This window comes from Hippocampus bargibanti, linkage group LG22, assembly GCF_051943395.1.
Source record: "Hippocampus bargibanti isolate YZ-2025 linkage group LG22, ASM5194339v1, whole genome shotgun sequence".
Lineage (NCBI taxonomy): Eukaryota > Metazoa > Chordata > Actinopteri > Syngnathiformes > Syngnathidae > Hippocampus > Hippocampus bargibanti.
Genome location: NC_142755.1, coordinates 6,793,117 through 6,812,963, shown reverse-complemented (window position 1 = coordinate 6,812,963; position 19,847 = coordinate 6,793,117). Strand labels below are relative to the sequence as shown.

The 19,847-nt window shown below is 42.7% G+C and overlaps 1 protein-coding gene across 1 annotated transcript in view; it reads left to right on the top strand.

Annotated features, from left to right (window-relative positions):
• ppfia2 (PTPRF interacting protein alpha 2) overlaps positions 1 to 19,847 on the top strand; it is a 53,537-nt gene that overhangs the window by 31,489 nt on the left and 2,201 nt on the right. Inside the window, 12 exon segments of the mRNA XM_088989285.1 lie at positions 474 to 604; positions 674 to 840; positions 2,609 to 2,693; positions 8,634 to 8,715; positions 8,789 to 8,989; positions 10,010 to 10,072; positions 10,198 to 10,230; positions 10,363 to 10,538; positions 11,891 to 11,988; positions 12,072 to 12,247; positions 17,892 to 17,960; positions 18,034 to 18,190. Of these exon segments, the coding sequence (XP_088845411.1) occupies positions 474 to 604; positions 674 to 840; positions 2,609 to 2,693; positions 8,634 to 8,715; positions 8,789 to 8,989; positions 10,010 to 10,072; positions 10,198 to 10,230; positions 10,363 to 10,538; positions 11,891 to 11,988; positions 12,072 to 12,247; positions 17,892 to 17,960; positions 18,034 to 18,190 (1,438 nt within the window).

Below are 19,847 nucleotides of genomic sequence, written 5' to 3'. Positions count from 1 at the left end.
GATTGATGGGATATTTTAACCTTGCAGTCTACACTCTGCAAGTTGAAACTCTCACGGCCGTCTGCCTGTCTCTTTAATGTTTAAACCACCTCCCCTCACTGCTGTGTTCTTGACCAATCACGTGGCTTTAACCGAAGACTGGGGGCGGGGAATAGAGGACAAAAAAAGTCGGCAGCCATTTTCTATTTAGAGAACGGCTTCACTCTCTCTCTATCTGTAAACCCCACCGCCCCTCACTGCTGCGTTCTTAACCAATCATGTGGCTTTAACTGAAGACTAGGGGCGGGGAATAGAGGCGTAAAAACATTGGGCTGCCATTTTGTTGTTAGAAGAACGCATTGAGGCGTGTATCCCGAAAACAGTTCGTATACCAAGGTAAAATTGTCATAAATTGAACGTTCGTAAACCGAAAAGTTCGTAAGCCAAGGGGTTCGTAAACCAAGGTATCACTGTATTGACAATCCGCCCTTCAGATCGCGGCGGTGGAAGAAGACGGACGCGAGGACAAGGCCACCATCCAATGCGAGACCTCGCCGCCCGCCACCCCGCGCACCGCCCGGATGACACGCACCCTCCCGACGTCCTCGCACAACGACGCCCGGGGGTACGCGAGACTCTAAAATCACATTATCGATCGCCAAAGCTCCTTATGACCCCTCCCCCGTCCTTGCAGGGTGGACGCGGAAGGCACCCTGAGCAGCGTGGCCAGCAGCCAGGACTCTCTGCACAAACAGCCCAAGAAAAAAGGCATCAAGTCGTCTATCGGTCGCCTTTTCGGCAAGAAGGAAAAGGGGCGCCTTGCCCACCTTGCCCACAGACACGTCATGCTGGATCCGCAAGGTTGGTCTCCTCGAGGTTGTCCAAACCAAAACTTGGCAAGCAGGAGTAAAAAAAAACAAAACTGAAATAACTGTCATGGTTATCACTGTTGTGTGTCTTTATTACAAAAAATAAAACAAAATAGCACATGAGCGTTTTTTTCCAAACTAAAAATTTACAATTATATTTCATATTAGCTATCTAGCTAGCTTGCTATCAATTAGCCATATAGCTAGCTACCTAGCTATTTGAGTCAGGAATTAGCTAGCTAGCTAGCTAGATAGCCAGCTAACTATCTCGATACCTATGTATTAGCTATTTATTAGCTAATACTATTAATTTCTATCTTTTTGAGTGAATGCTGGTGCACGTGGCTGCCGCTACTCACCCATAGAAAAACCTATCCTGTGACTGTGACCTGTATTTTATTTATTGTGTTCTATTTGTGATTGTATTTTATTTATTTAGTACCTATGCTTGTCTGTGACTGTAAAGTGTCCTTCGAGAGCTTTGAAAGGCGCTTAAAATGAAATTTATTATTATTATTATTATTATTATTATTATTATTATTATTATTATTACGTCTTACAATACATGGTAGTTGTTGTGTTAGGTTCATACTGTACTGGCTTTCTAGCGAGCTAGCTATTTGGATATTTAGCTGGCTGGATATTATTATTATTATTATTATTATTATTATTATAGATTATAGATAGCTGGCTATCTATTAGCTTTCCATCTACAGTATTTGAGTTACTTGCGGGTTGAGTGAACGCTGGCGCGTGTGGCTGCCGCTACTCACCCACAGAAAAACTTATCCTGTGACTATAAAGTGACCTTGAGAGTTTTGAAAGGCGCTTAGAAATTAAATTATTATTATTAGTAGTAGTATTATTAGTATTATTTGCTAGCTTTTTTCTATCTATTAGCTATCTGCCTGGGTAGCTAGCTATCAAGCTAGCTATATATTCACTATCTAGCTAGCTAGCTGGCTATCTAGCTAGGTATCTGTTGGCTATCGATTTGCCTGTGGAATTTGGCCTCAAAATATTTAATAATAAATATTTCCAATTTTATTGAAAATACTTATTTTTGAGGCTTATTCACACCTTGGCAGTTTTCTGTTTGTAATTGTTATGGGTTAACTAATTCTAAAATAGTGTTAACTAATTCTTGTTGAGTGAACGCTGGCGCTCGTGACTGCCGCTACTCACCCACAGAAAAACTTATCCTGTGACTATAAAGTGACCTTGAGAGTTTTGAAAGGCGCTGAGAAATTAAATTATTATTATTAGTAGTATTATTATTAGTATTATTTGCTAGCTTTTTTCTATCTATTAGCTATCTGCCTGGTAGCTAGCTATCAAGCTAGCTATATATTCACTATCTAGCTGGCTAGATAGCTAGCTGGCTATCTAGCTAGGTATCTGTTGGCTATCGATTTGCCTGTGGAATTTGGCCTCAAAATAGTTAATAATAAATATTTCCAATTTTATTGAAAATACTTATTTTTGAGGCTTATACACACCTTGGCAGTTTTCTGTTTGTAATTGTTATGGGTTAACTAATTCTAAAATAGTGTTAACTAATTCTTGTTGAGTGAACGCTGGCGCTCGTGACTGCCGCTACTCACCCACAGAAAAACTCATCGTTTGACTCTAAAGTGACCTTGAGAGTTTTGAAAGGCGCTTAGTGCTGAAATTTATTATTATTATTATTATTATTATTATTATTATTATTATTATTATTAAAACGCGACTCCCATCCCATTGGTGTTGTTCCTCCATAGCCACCGCAATGGACTCAGACGCGGCGGGCCAAGAGCCGGGCAAACTGGGGGCGCAGGCTGAGAAGGACCGGCGCTTAAGAAAAAAGTAAGATATTTTATCGTCTTTACGCCCCCCCCCCCCCAAAAAAAAAAAACCTTGAAATGTCATGAGATGAAGCAGGTGGACTGTGTCGCTGTGCCATTATCCCCCCTCTTCCTCCTCTTTGCTCTTCTGTCGTTACTGATTTCGCCCGGGACTGTCATCATCCCCACACACCTGCATGCTAGCTAGCTAGCTGCCTGCTAAATAGCATCTTGCTCCAACGTTTGTGTACTTGTAGGTGGAGAATGACTGCACGCGGACCTTAAGTTGAATATCCAGGATGTGCGAGGAATGGCTTTCCGTGTTGTTATTGTTTCAGAAACGATGCTTGACGAGTCTCATGTCGGGGACTTTTATTTACAGACGCTCCCTAACTTAGGAACATTGGAGTTATGAATAACGGTACATATGAATATTTTATCATGTACAGTATGGCATAAAAATGTTTGGACAGAGATGTTTTAAGTTAGATTTTGTATTGTGCGCCTTTTTACGGCCGTGTTGGCTAACGATTGGCTGCGTAGAATATGTGGGCGTGGAGGAATTCCCTCTTCTAATGGCAACATTACATGCCAGCAGCTTCAATAATGGCTGATAATAATAATACATTTAATTTATAAGCGCCTTTCAAAACTCTCAAGGTCACTTTAAAGTCACAGAATAAGTTTTTCTGTGGGTGAGCAGCGGCAGCCACACGCGCCAGCTTTCACTTAACCCGGAATAACTGAAATTCAATGATACCTCAGCTTACGAACCTAATTGGTTCCCAGAAAGTGTGTGTAAGGCGAGACGTTCGTCTGCCAAACATTTATTTCCCATTAGAAACCATTGAAAATGAGAATAATCCGCTTCCAGGTCCCCGTAAAACATACTTTTTGACTAAATAAGCCTTAAAATTACAGAAAATATACCTTATTTTACGTATAATAAATGTACTATTGCATTGTAATTTAAGATATAAACTGTACTGTATAATAAAGTTGTTTTATTTACCTTTGTGATGGTCATTGATGTAGTTGCCTCTTGATGATATCCGAGTGAAGTTGCCGTGCTTTCTCAGCCATAATACCTTCACTCACACTGTACCCTACTAGCTTCTTTTCATTAATCCTAATGAACCGAAGTTTTTCAACCTGTTCTATTGCCTGAGACTGTTGCTTAGACATCAAAGAAACACCCTTAGCCACACGTAGCAATGGTCGACTTGGCATACTGGTACTGGGACGCTAAGTCACACAAACGCACACCTTGTTGGTGTTTCTCGATGATCTCCTTCCTCTGCTCGACCGTCATTTTCTTTTGTGTCCTCTTTGGCTGAACACTAGTCTGATGTGGGGTCTTTTTCGGTCCCGAAAAAGGAAAAGTGCTCCACTCAAGAACAAACCACGTCTGCACTGAGTGGGTGTGGAAAAGTAGTCCGGCAGCCACGGTGGCGCTGTTCGACTGTTTGGTTTGGTGTTCTTCCGCCGAAACTAGTCCGTCAGCCATTGTGCTCTGTGTGTTTCCCGAAAACGAGTTCGTATTTCAAGATTATATTCTTGCGAATTTAATTTTCATAAGATATAAATTAGGATGTATGGTATTTTATTGTATTGTTTGTCTATATACTGTACACACTCACATTAGTGGCGCGAGATTGTGTTACTTCCGGGTTGAGTGAACGCTGGCGCGAATGGCTGCCGCTGCTCACCCACATAAAAACAAAAATCTTATCCCATGACTGTAAAGTGTCCTTGAGAGTTTTAAACGGCGCTTAAAAATAAAATGTATTTTTATTATTATAAGACGAAACGTTTGTCAGCTAAAGCGTTCGTAAGCTGTATCACTGTATTGGAAGGTAGATAGCTAGCTAGCTAGCTAATAGAAAGCTAGCTCGATTACCGAAGACCCAAGTATATATGTCGTCGTACTACAGTAGGTGTAGTTTACGACTATTAGAACGTCTATGTTTTATGCTTCTGTGTTCAGTGTTTGACTTCAACATACATTCCATACAAAATATAGCACTGAAGCAACTTACAAACAAATTCACCTTACGACCGACTGCTCGGAATGTATCTCGTTCGTAAGTTGGGGAACGTCTATTTATTATTTTTTTTTGTATGCCAGATGCTGGAAATGTCAACTAATTGGTATGTACTTTTTTTTTCTCCCCAATTTTCGCCTGTAACAAAGCGGGTAAGTGGCCAGGATGCATCGCTGACCTCCACTGTCATCCATCTTGTTCTGTCTTAGCCGGAGAAGGCCATTTCTTCCCTTTCCTTCTATCTGTCTTCCTTCTAACATTTGATTGACAGCTGGATCTGCTTTTCACTCCTGGAATGCCGTCCGCTCCGATTTTTTTTTTGTGTCTTTGGATTGGATCTATTTTTTCTTTTCATAACTGTATCCTAACTTCCTTTTCCCCCAGCTATGTTCAGTCGTCATGCATTCTTAGCCCCACCCCAGAGCTGAACATGTAAACATGAGCTTTTAAAACCTCATGTGCTGGATGGATGAATGAAAAAGAAGACCCAAAGTGCTTTTTTTTACGTTTGGAAACGTCTTGTTGTCCATTTGATGTGTTGTTTTTGTGTTTTTATTTTTTTTTCTTCCATGCCAGGATTTTTTTTTTTTTCACTTTGCAAGATTTTGTGTGAATTGTTATTTGGGTGCGTGAAAATTGAGATTTTGTCTTTTTTTGCATGTACATGAATGACGTTTGATGTCTCAAAGGACAACCGACGCCTCCGGATAAGTTGTGTCCATAATTTGTAAAATCACATCCAATGACGTCTACTGAGCGTATTTTACAAAGATTCCACCGCATAGCTATATTTTCCGTTTTAAGACTGGCGTTGAATATTCAGGAAGTCTTGTTTTCCAGTTGATGACGAATCCTGATGTGATGTCACGTCAGGAACGCCCCTGACCGAGAAAGCGACACACAATGCGTTTTGGGGTCTTTGTTTGGTCTGAAAACTTCGTGTTGATTTGTATTAATGGCGAAATTAGAAGGAAAACACATAACGCGATGGTGAATCGTTGTGTTTCACCAAGACTATTACAGTAAAGTCTCGTTATATCGATATCGGATATATCGATAGTCCCGGTTATATCGATACTATTTCTATGCACGCACGGAGAAAATTACATGCAAACAGGGTTGGATATATCGATAGTCCCGGTTATATCGATATTTTTTCGGACTCCCTTGAATATCGATATAACGAGACTTTACTGTATTTGATACTAGTTCCCAACAGACAAATCAGCCCATTTCCAACGGATTGGGCGCCATCGTGTGCATTTTCTGGGACGCTACATTGGAGTCCAGACGCCTCAAAATGATCCGGAAGGACTTCTATAATCGATTGCAAACATTTATGCTTTCCTCTTCAGAACTATTCAATAACTATTCATAACTGGATGAGTAATAACAAAGCATCTTCTTCGAATCTGAAGCCATTGTTTTGATTCTATAGCAAGGCAGGACGTCCTGGCATGACATCACAAAAAAGAGGGCGGGACCTTCTGAAAGTCGGCATCTCCGAGGTCATTTTGAAGTAGTTTTGGGACACTTTAACTCATTTTTATTAGTGTTTTGTATTTGACTAAAAATATCAGCCTGCGTGTTTTGGGTATTTTAGATACTCTAAAATGTTTTTCTGATGTCAGTTAGCAAACAAAAAAATGGTGTTTGTCCTTTATGGTGTCTGTTGTCCTTTAAGTCGAGTGTAAAAAAAAAAAACCTCAAATGGATGCACCCAAAAGTCCAAAGAAGCCTTTTTTGGTCAAAAAGGAAGTAACCACGGTTGCAGTTCGCCAACCATTTTGTCTTGAAGACAAAATGGATGCTTGTATATTCTTGATACAGAGCCTTTTTCTTATTCGAATGCGTGGGAGTCCCCACTTGGCACACTTGCACTTAAGTGTAGGCGCTGAATATGGGGGCGGGGGGGCATCTTGAAGACAAATTGATGCGGTATTAAAAGTTATCTTGGTGGTGGGGGGGAGTTCTGCTTACGCAAGCAAAGTCCACTCAACTTCAGGAAGTGGGAGAGAAATGTCACCCGGGTAATAAAAGCCACGAGCATCTCGTGGGCGAACACGGATGATAAACAATCACCCTTTTGCCGGCGCGCTATGGGAAATAAAATGGTCGCCGCAGGAGAGCGGGGGTGGGGTATTATTAACTCATTCACTGCCATTCACGGATTTATTCGGGAGTTACAAATCTGACGTAGAGCGCCATTCCTGAATTTTTCCGGGTTTTGTTTTTTTTTTTTCATGCTTGGGTGCCGATAAAGCGCTCGCCATGGCCTCTGGCAATGGTTGTTTGCTTTCCACAAAGGGGCAGCATTTCCATGTTAGCGCTTTGGTACAGCTTCAGTTGCTGTTTTAGAATTTAGGAATTAACTTTTATTCTGTTGAATGAACAGAGTCGAAGGTTTCTAACGCTGAATCATAATAATAGTAATAAATAATAAATTTCATTTATAATCAGAATCAGAAAACCTTTATTCGTATATTTATTATTTTGCAATAAGGGTGCTTACAATTTTTCAAATACAACAACATGGACAAATGAATAAACCAAGACAAAGGCAGGGAAAAATCCTACTGGACCCTCTGCACCCTGCCCACCACCTTTTCTCACGTCTTCATGGTTCACTGATTTTTTTTCTGCACCAACTGTGCAACAGTGATATCATTTTATTCTACCATGGATCTCTTATAGGCGCCTTTCAAAACTCTCAAGGACACTTTACGGTCACAGGATGTTTTTTTCTGCGGGTGAGTAGCGGCAGCCACACGTGCTGATAAACGCCTTCTTTCGCCCTAAGCAATTTTTTTTTTATTCGCTGCCATTCCCAAAAGTATTCGGGAATAGAAAATATGATGTAGAATGCCATTCCCAAATTTGTTCGGGTTTTGGTATTTTTCTTGCGAGGGTGCCGATAAAGCACCTGTCCAACCTCTGGCAATGTCTTTTTTCCCTTCCATGAGGGGGCAGCATTTGCCTTTTCTCCATGTTAGCGTTTTGTTATAGCTTCAGCTGTTGTTAACACGCTATATAAATCAATATGTTTTGTTACATTTAGCTTCTTGTCGTTGGGATTCTTTTTTTGACAGTTTTTTGGATTGGATTAGACTTTGGCTAGCTATCTTAACTGGCTATCTGGCTGGTTTCCTGGTTGGCTATCTCTTTGCTATCTAGCTTGTGAGCTAGCTATGTATTAGTTATCTGTTGGCTGGCTATCTAGCTGGCTATTTAGCTATCTGGCATGCTATTTAACTGGCCACCTGGCTGGCTATCTAGGTGGCTTCCTAGCGAGCTATCTTTTTGCTATCTAACTAGCAAGCTCGCTATGTATTGGTTATCTATTAGCTTCCTATTTGGCTGGCTAATTAGCTATCTGGCTAGCTATCTAGCTGGCTAGCTTTCTGGTTTCCTGGCTGGCTATCTGTTTGCTATCTAGCTAGCGAGCTAGCTCTGTATTAGTTATCTGTTGGCTGGCTATCTGGGTAGCTGTTTAACTGGCTACCTGGCTAGCTATCTAGATGGCTTCCTAGCTAGCTATCTCTTTGCTATCTAACTAGTGGGCTACCTATCTAATAGTTATCTATTAGCTAGCTAGCTGACTCACCTTCTATCTGAGTTATTCCGGGTTGAGTGAACGCTGGCCGTGTGGCTGCCGCTGCTCACCCACAGAAAAACCTATCATGTGACTGTAAAGTGACCTTGAGAGTTTTCAAAGGCGCTTAGTTTGTTGTTTATGTCATCCTAAAACTCAATATTCTGTGGGTCCTGGAATTCGAGTGACAATGACAATAACCCTGGCACTGGAGTGGACACATTTTTGCACATGTCTGGCAGTGAATGAGTTAAGAGTTTTTTTGGGGGGGGGGCAATGTGCGCCATCTGAGTGACGGCTTGATCTGTTTCCTCCACCCACGTAGACACGAGCTTCTGGAAGAAGCCAGGAGAAAAGGTTTACCTTTCGCGCAGTGGGACGGACCCACCGTGGTCGCCTGGTTGGAGGTGAGTCGGCACTTTGACCCCTCCGTGACCCCTGACATGTCATTAACACCGCTCATCCAATCACCTTGTGAAGCTATGGCTGGGAATGCCTGCCTGGTACGTGGCGGCCTGTCGCGCCAACGTGAAAAGCGGCGCCATCATGTCGGCGCTGTCCGACACGGAGATCCAGCGTGAGATCGGCATCAGCAACCCACTGCACAGACTCAAACTCCGGCTGGCCATCCAGGAGATGGTCTCGCTCACGAGCCCGTCGGCGCCCCCTACCTCCAGAACCGTGAGTGCCTCAAATCGGGAACCGGCTTGCCTCATTGTTGTCGTTGTTGTTTTCTTGTGTTTGTCCTCGGGGTGAAGTTTTACACTTAATGTAACATCAATGCTAATTTCGTTAGCCCGTTTATGGCATTTTAGCTATTGGACTTCTCCTTATGTATCCCCCCCCCCCCCCCATCCAGCAATAAACCGGAGATTTGCCATTATAATAATAATAATAATAATAATAATAATAATACATTTCATTTCTAAGCGCCTTTCAAAACTCTCAAGTTCACTTTACAGTCAGAGGATAAGTTTTTCTGCGGGCGAGCAGCGGTAGCCACACGCGCCAGCGTTCACTCAACCCGGAAGTAACTCAAATAGATAGCTAGCTAGCAAGCCAATCAATAGCCAAAATATACCTAGCTCCATAGCCAGCCAGCTAGATAGTGAATAAATAGCTAGCTAGCCAGCCAGATAGCTAGCCAGCCGGCCAAATAGGTAATAGATACCAAATAGCTAGCAAATGATAATACAGTAAAGTCTCGTTATATCGATATTCAAGGGAGTCCGAAAAAATATCGATATAACCGGGACTATCGATATATCCGACCCTGTTTGCATGTAATTTTCTCCGTGCGTGCATAGAAATAGTATCGATATAACCGGGACTATCGATATATCCAATATCGATATAACGAGACTTTACTGTAATAATAATACATTTCATTTATAAGCATCTTTCAAAACTCTCATGTTCACTTTACAGTCACAGGATATGTTTTTCGCCTTGAGCGTGCACGTTGTGTCGTGTGTGCTGTGTTCAGTCTCGTCAACCCCTCCTCGACCTCCTCCAGATACCCTCCCCCACCCCCCCTCAGGGCCTTTTGGTGGTCTTGACTGTGATGCTTTTAACACTGTTGGCTTACAGTGGCGCTGCTCTTCTTCTTTAACACTGCTTGCGCCTCCTGCTGGACATCCACTATCACCGCCATTGCCCCTCCCCCTCCCCAACCCCGTCTCCGCGGCGACGCCCTTGTAGCCGTCAGGCAACGTATGGGTGACCCACGAGGAGATGGAAACCATGGCGGCCCCTTCCAAAACGGTCAGTCGGCGCTCCTGCCACGCTTTAACGCTACCTGACCAACCCTAAGCCACACCCCTTTTTTTTTCGTTGCTTCCTGTCAATCATGCTGATGGACATCCAATTGTCTTTTTTGTCTTCCGCAGAAATCCCGGTCTGAAGAAGGAAGCTGGGCACAGGTAAGGGAATTTAAATGCTGTTTAAAAATGAATAAACGCTTGTATTTAACCTTTTTTTTAAAACCTGCTAAATCGTTCCTGGCAGCTTTAATTTACGCTCACCTGGATTTTTATTTATTTTTTGTTATCCAGACGCTCGCTTACGGCGACATGAACCACGAGTGGATCGGCAACGAGTGGCTGCCCAGTCTCGGACTACCTCAATACCGCAGCTATTTCATGGAGTGCCTGGTGGACGCGCGAATGCTGGACCACTTGACCAAGAAGGACCTGAGGGTGCATCTCAAAATGGTGGACAGCTTCCACAGGTAAATCAATAGGAATCCAATATGTTATATGGCTAGCTATCTGGCTATCTGGCGGGCTACCGAGCGAGTATTTTATTTGCTAGCCATTTGCTATCTATTAGCTATGTAGCTGGCTCACTAGCTATCGAGCTAGCTATCCATGAGATATCATTATCCTGTGACTATAAAGTGACCTTGAGAGTTTTGAAAGGCGCTGATAAATGAAAGGTATTATTATTATTATTATTATTATTATTGATATCTCTTGGTTTAGCTCTAATGCAAAAATATGCCCACTCCAGTGCCAGGGTTTTTGTCATTGTCACTCCAATTCCAAAAACCACACACTATTGAGTTTTAGGATCACATAAACATTCCAGCTGGCTATCTAGCTAGCTATCTATTTGCTATCAACTAGCTAGCTAGCTTTCTTTCAATTTGAGTGATTTAATATGTGAATACAGTGATACCTTGGCTTACGAACTTAATTGGTTCCCAGGAAGTGTGTGTAAGGCGAAAAGTGTGTCTTCCAAACCTAATTTTCTACTAAATAAGCCTTAAAACTACACAAAATATACCTTTTTTTATGTATACTAAATGTGCTATAGTATTGTCATTAATGAAATAAACTTTACTGTATAATAAAGTTGTTTTATTTACCTTTGTGATGGTCGTTGGTTGTACATCTTGTGATATTGCAACAGATGCAGGCAGACACACGAGAAACTTCATTAATAGCTGGTTCCCTCGCTTGTCTACTCTTCAAATTGCACAGATGGCTTGTGCAGGTTATTTGTAGAGCCTGATTGATGCGATATTTTAACCTTGCAGTCTACACTTTGAACTATCAATGAAGTTGAAACACGTCCAAATTTCACTGTTTTCCATCCATTTTCCCAGTCCCATCTATCTATTTTTTATATGCAGCTCTCTGTTTCTGTAACCCCCTCCTCGACCACGGATCTTGACCAATCATGTGCGGCTTTAACTGAAGACTGGGTATGGGGAATAGAGGGGGAAAAAAGTCGGCTGCCATTTTACAGCTCGTTAGCGAACAACACATCACTCATTGTGGCGCTCCGTGTGTTCCCGAAAAATAGTTCATATGCCAAGATTATATTTTTGCAAATTTAACGTTCGGAAGGTGAAAGGTTCGTTAGCTTAAGCGTTCATAAGACGAGATATCACTGTATATGTTACCTTTGGTTTGATGAATAATTAGCAATTACAGTGATCCCTCACTACTTCACTGTTCACTTATTGCGGTCTCATTGCATTACTTATTAGTTTTTTTATATTTTCAATTCCCAAATAAATTTGTGAATGGCAGTAAATGAGTTAATAGTCACCAGGATTTTGATGCACGTTTTCAGAACAAGTTTACAATACGGCATCATGTGTCTGAAGAAGCTCAATTACGACCGGAAGGAGTTGGAACGGCGGCGGGAGATGAGCCAGCACGAAATGAGAGGTCATCGAACGGCGCCATTTTGACACAGACAACCAACAACCCCCTAAAACGGCCTGGAAATAAATCTGTCCTTTTCCTTCAAGATGTCCTGGTGTGGAGCAACGAGCGGGTGGTCCGCTGGGTGCAGAGTATCGGCCTGCGGGACTACGCCGGTATCCTACACGAGAGCGGCGTGCACGGAGCGCTGGTCGCCCTGGACGATAACTTTGACTACAGCAGCCTGGCATTGCTCCTCCAAATCCCCAACCAAAGCACTCAAGTAACCACACGCACACCATTACACGTGATAGAAAGCGTTTAATGCTAGCTATCTAGCTGACTATCTATTTGCTGAATAGCTATATATCTTAGCTAGCTATCTATTAGATAGCTAGCTACCTATTCGAGTTACTTCTGGATTAAGTGAACGCTGGCGCGTGTGGCTGCCGCTGCTCACCCACAGAAAAACGTATCCTGTGACTGTGAAGTGACCTTGAGAGTTTTGAAAGGTACTTGTAAATGAAATATATTACCGTATTATTATTATTTATGTTCTCATGCGACCCCTGGTGGTAGGCTGTGGTATAGACAATAAATCAAAAATCTGGGGTGTGCTCTTCAATTTATTATAGTCATAATAATACATTTCATTTATAAGCACCGTTTTGACTTGCGACTAGAACTCGGTCGTAAGTCGGATGTTACCTGTAGATAGCTAATAGACAGAAAGCTAGATAGCGAATGGATAGCTATTGAGATAGCTATCGAGATAGCTACTTAGCTATCGATTAGTTAGCTATTAGTTTATATTATCTAAACGTCATGTTGCACCAAAAAGAACCAGAAGAGGGTGACCAAGCTCCATATAAGAAATTTATCAGCCTATGGAAACGGGCTGATTAATTTCTCACAGGGAGCTTGGTCGCCATTTTCTGCCTCTTTTCTGGGATGCTACATTGCAGTCCAGATGTCGCAAAATGACACTGAAGGACTTCTTTAATCAATTGAAAAGATGTATGCTTTCATCTTCAGAACTATTTGAATCATATTCATCACTGGATGTGTAACAAGAAAGCATATTCTGTGAATCTGAAGCCATTGTTTTGATTCTCCAGCAATGCAAGGCGTCTTGGCGTGACGTCACGGACTGGGGGCGGGACTTTCTGAAAATGCCCAATTCGCAGCTCAATTTTTTGCAGATTTTGGACACTTTAAGTCATTTTTATTGGTGTTTTGCGTTTGAAAAAAAATATCATACTGCGTGTTTTGGGTATTTTAGATGCCATAAAAGGTTTTTCTGATGTCAGTTAGGAAACCAAAAAGTTACGTCGGTTGTCCTTTAAGCCATGTACAATATTTTACATATTCAGAAATTTGTAACCATAATAAGTCAATTAGAGCGTTGTTAATATATATATATATATTTATACACAGTAAAGTCTCGTTATATCGATATCGGATATATCGATAGTCCCAGTTATATCGATACTCTTTCTATGCACGCACGGAGAAAATTACATGCAAACAGGGTCGGATATATCGATAGGATATATCCCGGTTATATCGATATTTTTTCGGACTCCCTTGAATATCGATATAACAAGACTTTACTGTGTATATATATATATATATATATATATATATATATATATATATAGCGGCTGGATAGCTCAGTTGATAATGCATCGGTTTGGCATATGGGAGATGAGGGTTCGAATCCCACTTGTGGCAGAGAAAATGAGCACAATGACATCATCCAGTGTGGGTCCTTGGGCAAGACCCTTCACGCTAATGCCTACCTCATACAATGATGAGAGACAATAAATGGAATGACATGCCGGCTCAGACGTCGCCCGGCCAAACAAGGTCTGCGTCAGGTGCTGGGGAACCAGAGCACCCTGATGAAAAATGGGCTACTGGAACAAAGCGGAGATGGACGAGATGCGATAACATGGCTCTGTTGGAATGCTACTACTCAAGCAACCCTAGTCAGAGGGGTTACATGCGGAGAATGGGGGCTGAATGGTTACTTCGAAACCCACAGTCACGGTTGACCACGAAACAACTAGTAGCTCAGTGTTCCAATATCCACAAACGGCAATTGCTATCACAACTTCAGATTGATGAGGTACAACACAAATTCCGAGGTGAAGGGCCCCAGGCTGCCACATCACAGGAAGAGGTTCAACCAGAGATTGGGAGGCAAGCCCCAATGAATAATGAGATTGGGAAGCCAGCCCCAATAAATGAAATGCTGAGCGAGGCAGCAAATGACCTGAGAGATAAGATCATGGCAAGAATGAAAACTGGGCAACGAAGGCACCGATTACAACGGCTATGTGAAGTACCACCTGAAAGTCTCATGGAAACTGTGAATGCAGCACTGAGAACGATCCCGACCGGAACGATCACGGAAACCAATGAGCTGATATACACCTCAGCATCAGTGATCCTAGACATGCTTGGCTACAAGAGCAACCATGAGAGCCACGAGATTCATTACCCACCATGGAAAAGACGGTTGGAGGCCAAGATCAAGGCGGCTCGGAAAGATGTGAGTCAATTGACGGAGACCCAGAGAGGTGTGAATAAAAGGCCAATACCCAAGAGGTACATGCAGATAACCATACCTGAAGCACTCGAAACTGCCAAACAAAGGCTCCAGGCCTTGGCCAGTCGCCTAAAGAGGTACACGAAAGAGAATGAGGCCAGAAGAATAAACAGGCTGTTCGCAACACAACCTGCGAAAGTGTACGCTCAGTGGCAGGGTTCTAACAGCAGAGCAGACCCTCCAAGGCTGGAAACTGAAAGATACTGGAAAGGCATATGGGAGAAGGAGGTCGCACATAACAGCAGTGCACAATGGCTGGTGACTCTGAAAGAGGAGCACAGCAACCTCCCTGAACAGAACCCAGTTACCATCACAGCGGCAGATATACAAGGAAGAGTCTCAGGTATGAAAAACTGGACGGCACCAGGCCCGGATATGGTCCACACCTACTGGCTAAAGAAACTCACAGCTCTCCACGAGCGCCTAGCAGCACAAATGAACCAGCTGCTGATGGATGGGACTCACCCAGGATGGCTAACCGAAGGGCGAACAATCCTGATCATGAAGGATTCCTCAAAGGGTGCAGTTCCTTCCAACTATCGGCCAATAACCTGTCTCTCCACAACATGGAAGCTCATGTCAGGCATCATTGCGGCTAAGATAAGTGGACACATGGATCAATACATGAGCAAAGCACAGAAAGGCATTAGTAGAGATACTAGAGGTGCCAAACATCAGGTGCTGGTTGACAGAACAGTCGCTCAAGACTGCAGGTCCCGACATACCAACCTGTGCACAGCCTGGATTGATTACAAGAAAGCATATGACTCGATGCCACACACATGGATCAATGAATGCTTGGAGTTGTATAAGGTCAACAGGACCCTGAGAGCCTTCGTTGCAAACTCGATGAGGATGTGGAAAACCACACTTGAAGCCAATGGCAAGCCACTAACGCAAGTGTCCATCAAATATGGCATATACCAAGGTGATGTACTCTCCCCACTGCTGTTCTGCATAGGACTGAACCCCCTCAGCCAGATAATCGCCAAGACAGGCTATGGATACCGCCTCAGAAATGGAGCTACGATCAGTCACCTCCTCTACATGGATGACATCAAGCTGTATGCTAAGAGCGAAAGGGACATAGACTCCCTGATCCACACAACCAGGATCTACAGCAGTGATATCGGAATGTCATTCGGGCTGGAGAAATGTAGTCGGATGGTGACTAAGAGGGGCAAGGTAGTTCACACTGAAGGGGTCTCACTTCCTAAAGGAACAATAGCAGACATTGAAAACAGCTACAAGTACCTCGGTATACCACAGGCCAATGGCAACCTCGAATTAGCAACAAGGAAAGCGGCTACGACCAAATACCTCCAGCGGGTGAGGCAAGTCCTCAGAAGTCAGCTCAATGGCAAGAACAAGACCCGGGCAATAAACAGCTATGCCCTGCCAGTGATCAGATACCCTGCAGGAATAATAAGGTGGCCAAAGGAAGAGATTCAGACCACGGATGTTAAGACCCGAAAACTCCTCACCATGCACGGAGGGTTCCATCCCAAGTCCAGCACCCTGAGACTGTACACAAGCCGTAAGGAAGGAGGCCGGGGACTAGTGAGTGTGAGAGCCACTGTCCAGGATGAAACATCCAAGCTCCATGAATACATCAAAGAGAAGGCTCCAACGGATGATGTACTCAGAGAATGTCTCAGTCAATGGGGAACAGAGGATGAGGTGCTGGAAGAGGGACAATCATGGGAGGAAAAGCCCCTACACGGGATGTACCACCGAACCATAGCAGAAGTGGCTGATCTCAAGAAGTCCTATCAGTGGCTAGAGAGGGCTGGCCTAAAGGACAGCACAGAGGCACTCATCCTGGCTGCCCAAGAGCAGGCCCTGAACACCAGAGCCATAAAGGCAGGGATATACCACACCAGACAAGACCCAAAGTGTAGGTTGTGCAAAGAGGCACCTGAGACAATCCAACACGTAACTGCAGGGTGTAAGATACTGGCAGGGAAAGCCTACATGGAGCGCCATAACCAGGTGGCTGGCATAGTCTACCGAAACATCTGTGCGGAGTATGGACTGGAAACCCCAAGGTCAAAATGGGAAACACCTCCCAAGGTGGTGGAGAATGACCGAGCAAAAATCCTGTGGGACTTCCAGATACAGACTGACAAGATGGTAATGGCCAACCAACCGGATATCGTGGTCATAGATAAAGGGGAAAGGAAAGCCGTTGTCGTGGATGTAGCGGTCCCGAGTGATGGGAACATCAGAAAGAAGGAACATGAGAAAATCGAGAAATACCAAGGGCTCAGAGAGGAGCTGGAGAGAACCTGGAAGGTAAAGGTGACAGTCGTGCCTGTGGTGGTCGGAGCACTTGGGGCAGTGACCCCCAAACTCGACGAGTGGTTGCAACAGATCCCGGGAACAACATCGGATATCTCGGTCCAGAAAAGCGCAGTGCTGGGAACAGCACGGATACTACTGCGCAGAACCCTCAAGCTTCCTGGCCTCTGGTAGAGGACCCGAGCTGAAATGGGGACAGACACCACCCATGGTGGGTGAGACGAGGATTTTTTTTTTTTTATATATAAACACACACACACAGTGAGACCTCAACTTACGAACTTAATTGGTTCCCAGACAGAGTGTGTAAGGCGAAAAGTGTGTATCTCAAAAAAAAATCTTATAGGAAACCATTAAAATGGGAATAATCCGTTCCCGGCTTTCCATAAAATATACTTTTCAACTAAATAAGCCTTAAAACTACACACACCATACCTTATTCTATGTATAATAAATGTGCTATTGTATTGTAATGAAAGAAATACACTGAATTGTATCATAAAGTCACTTTATTTACATTTGTGATGGTCATTTATGGCTTGACGGAATGGCGTTAGAGGTCGAAGGTCAAAGGGAATTGCTGTTTGGAAAGAGAGGCGCATTACACGAGGACTGTAATTAAAGAAATAAACTGTGCTGTCAAATAAAGTTTTATTTACCTTTTTGATGGTCGTTGATGGCTTATGGAAGGAGAGTCACCTTCCATAAGGACTGTTGGTAACTTAACCTCTGGTGCTGTTCGGTCGTGTGCTTTCGCCGAAGATCACTCCGCCAGCCGTGGTGGGTGTGTATTATGAAAATAGTGCTTATTATAAGATTTAATTTTCATACATTTGACGTTTGTAAGACAAAAAGTTTGTAAATTGAGGTCTCACTGTATATATTTCTCCTTTTATAATGCACACGCCCCAAAGACAATCAAAATATGAAGGCTTAGCTATTGGCATCTGCTAAAATAATAATAGTAATAATAACAACCCCAACCAATCTGGGTCCACGTTTCCATCTTCAGGCCCGTCAGATTCTGGAGCGCGAGTATAACAATCTGTTGGCGTTGGGCACCGAACGCCGTTTGGACGAGGTGAGAAAAGGATGCCGAGGTGTCTCATTGCTGTTTTGTAAGCAAATCGTCAACATCTAATATCTCACAACAGTGCGACGACAAAGACTTCCGGGGCTCATCGTGGAGGCGACAATTCCCGCCGAGGGACGTCCACGGAATCAGTATGATGCCCGGCTCGGCCGAGACTCTGCCGGCTGGTTTCCGTCTCACCGCCACGTCGGGTCACTCGCGGAGGCTCCCGCCCGACGGTAAGTGGGCGTTTTTCGCCCGTCGTCTCGTCTCGCATGGTGGCCAACTTGTCTTTCCTGTTCTCCTCTGGCTGCTTGGCAGTCCTTAGCGAGGCGCTGGACGACAGTGCCGACGACGTGTGTTTGGATTGGTTCTAAGGTCAGCTATGACGTGTCCCGCCCCGACCCCCCTCTCTGGTCTAAGTAGGCCGTGAGTGTCGTGGTCAACCCCCCCCCCCCCCTGTCCCAAACAGCCTTGTTCTTTAAAAAGGTTTTGTGCCAGTTGCAGTGTCTCCATACAATACAATACATATTGATTAATATAGCGCTTTATACGGCTTATACTGCCCTCCGATGGCCAGCATGAGTATCACAACGATGATTGAATTGAAATAAAAAATGGCTCCGACTGGTCCGTAATAATGATAATAATACATTTCATTTATAAGCTCTTAAGGACACTTTACATTCACAGGATATTTTTACTGCAGGTGAGCAGCGGCAGCCTTGTTCTTTGAAATGGTTTTGTGCCAGTTGCTTCATACAATACTATATATTTTATTATTTTTATATTTTCTATATTTTGTCTATATTCATGTGTTATTATTTTGTATTTTGTGTTATATTTTTTATATTTACCATATTTTTTGATTATTTATATATATGTATATATCTTTATTATTTATTCTTTTATTTTATTGTTTTTATATTATAGTTTTGTTTTGTTTTCTATTTTTTACTATATTTGTTTATTTATTATTTTTTGTTAGATTTTATTATATTTACTATTTTTTTACTTTATATTTTATATATCTATTACTATTATTTATTATGTTATTTTATATTATTTTTATATTTTCTATATTTTGTCTCTATTTATTATTATCTATTTGAGTGACTTCCGGGTTGAGTGAAAGCTGGCGCATGTGGCTGCCGCTGCTCACCCGCAGAAAAAAAATATCCTGTGGCTGTAAAGTGTCCTTGAGAGTTTTGAAAGGCGCTTATCAATAAAATGTCTTATTATTATTAATAATAATAATACATATTGATTTATATTGCGCTTTATACGGCCTATACTGCCCTCTGGTGGCCAACATGAGTATCACGATGATTAAATTGAAACAAAAAATGCCTCCTACTGCTCTGTATTTATTTTATACAATAATAATAATACAATTCATTTATAAGCGCCTTTCAAAACTCTTAAGATCACTTTACAGTCACAGGATACGGTTTTCTGTGGGTGAGCAGCGGCAGCCACATGCGCCAGCGATCACTCAACTCGGAATAACTCAAATAGATAAAAAGCTAGCTAGCTTGCTAATTTTGTAATATTTTTTCGTAATGGGCCGATACCGTTACTCACAGGCCTTATATTAAGAAACAAATCATAAAAAGTACGATATAATGTGCTATTTCTCCATATCAACTCATTCACTGCCAAACGATGTACAAAATTGTGTGGATATTAAGTCAGCAGAACAAAATCTCAAACAACATAGTCATCAGAACATAAAAGTCCAAAGTAGCAAACAAAACCATGAGTAAAACACGACAAGATGAAACAAATGTGACATGGTGAAACAAACGATGACCCGACAATGAATGGTCGTGCCGGGAGTCCTTTTAACTCATTCACTGCCAGATGTGCAAAAAAGGGTCCACTCCAGTGCCAGGG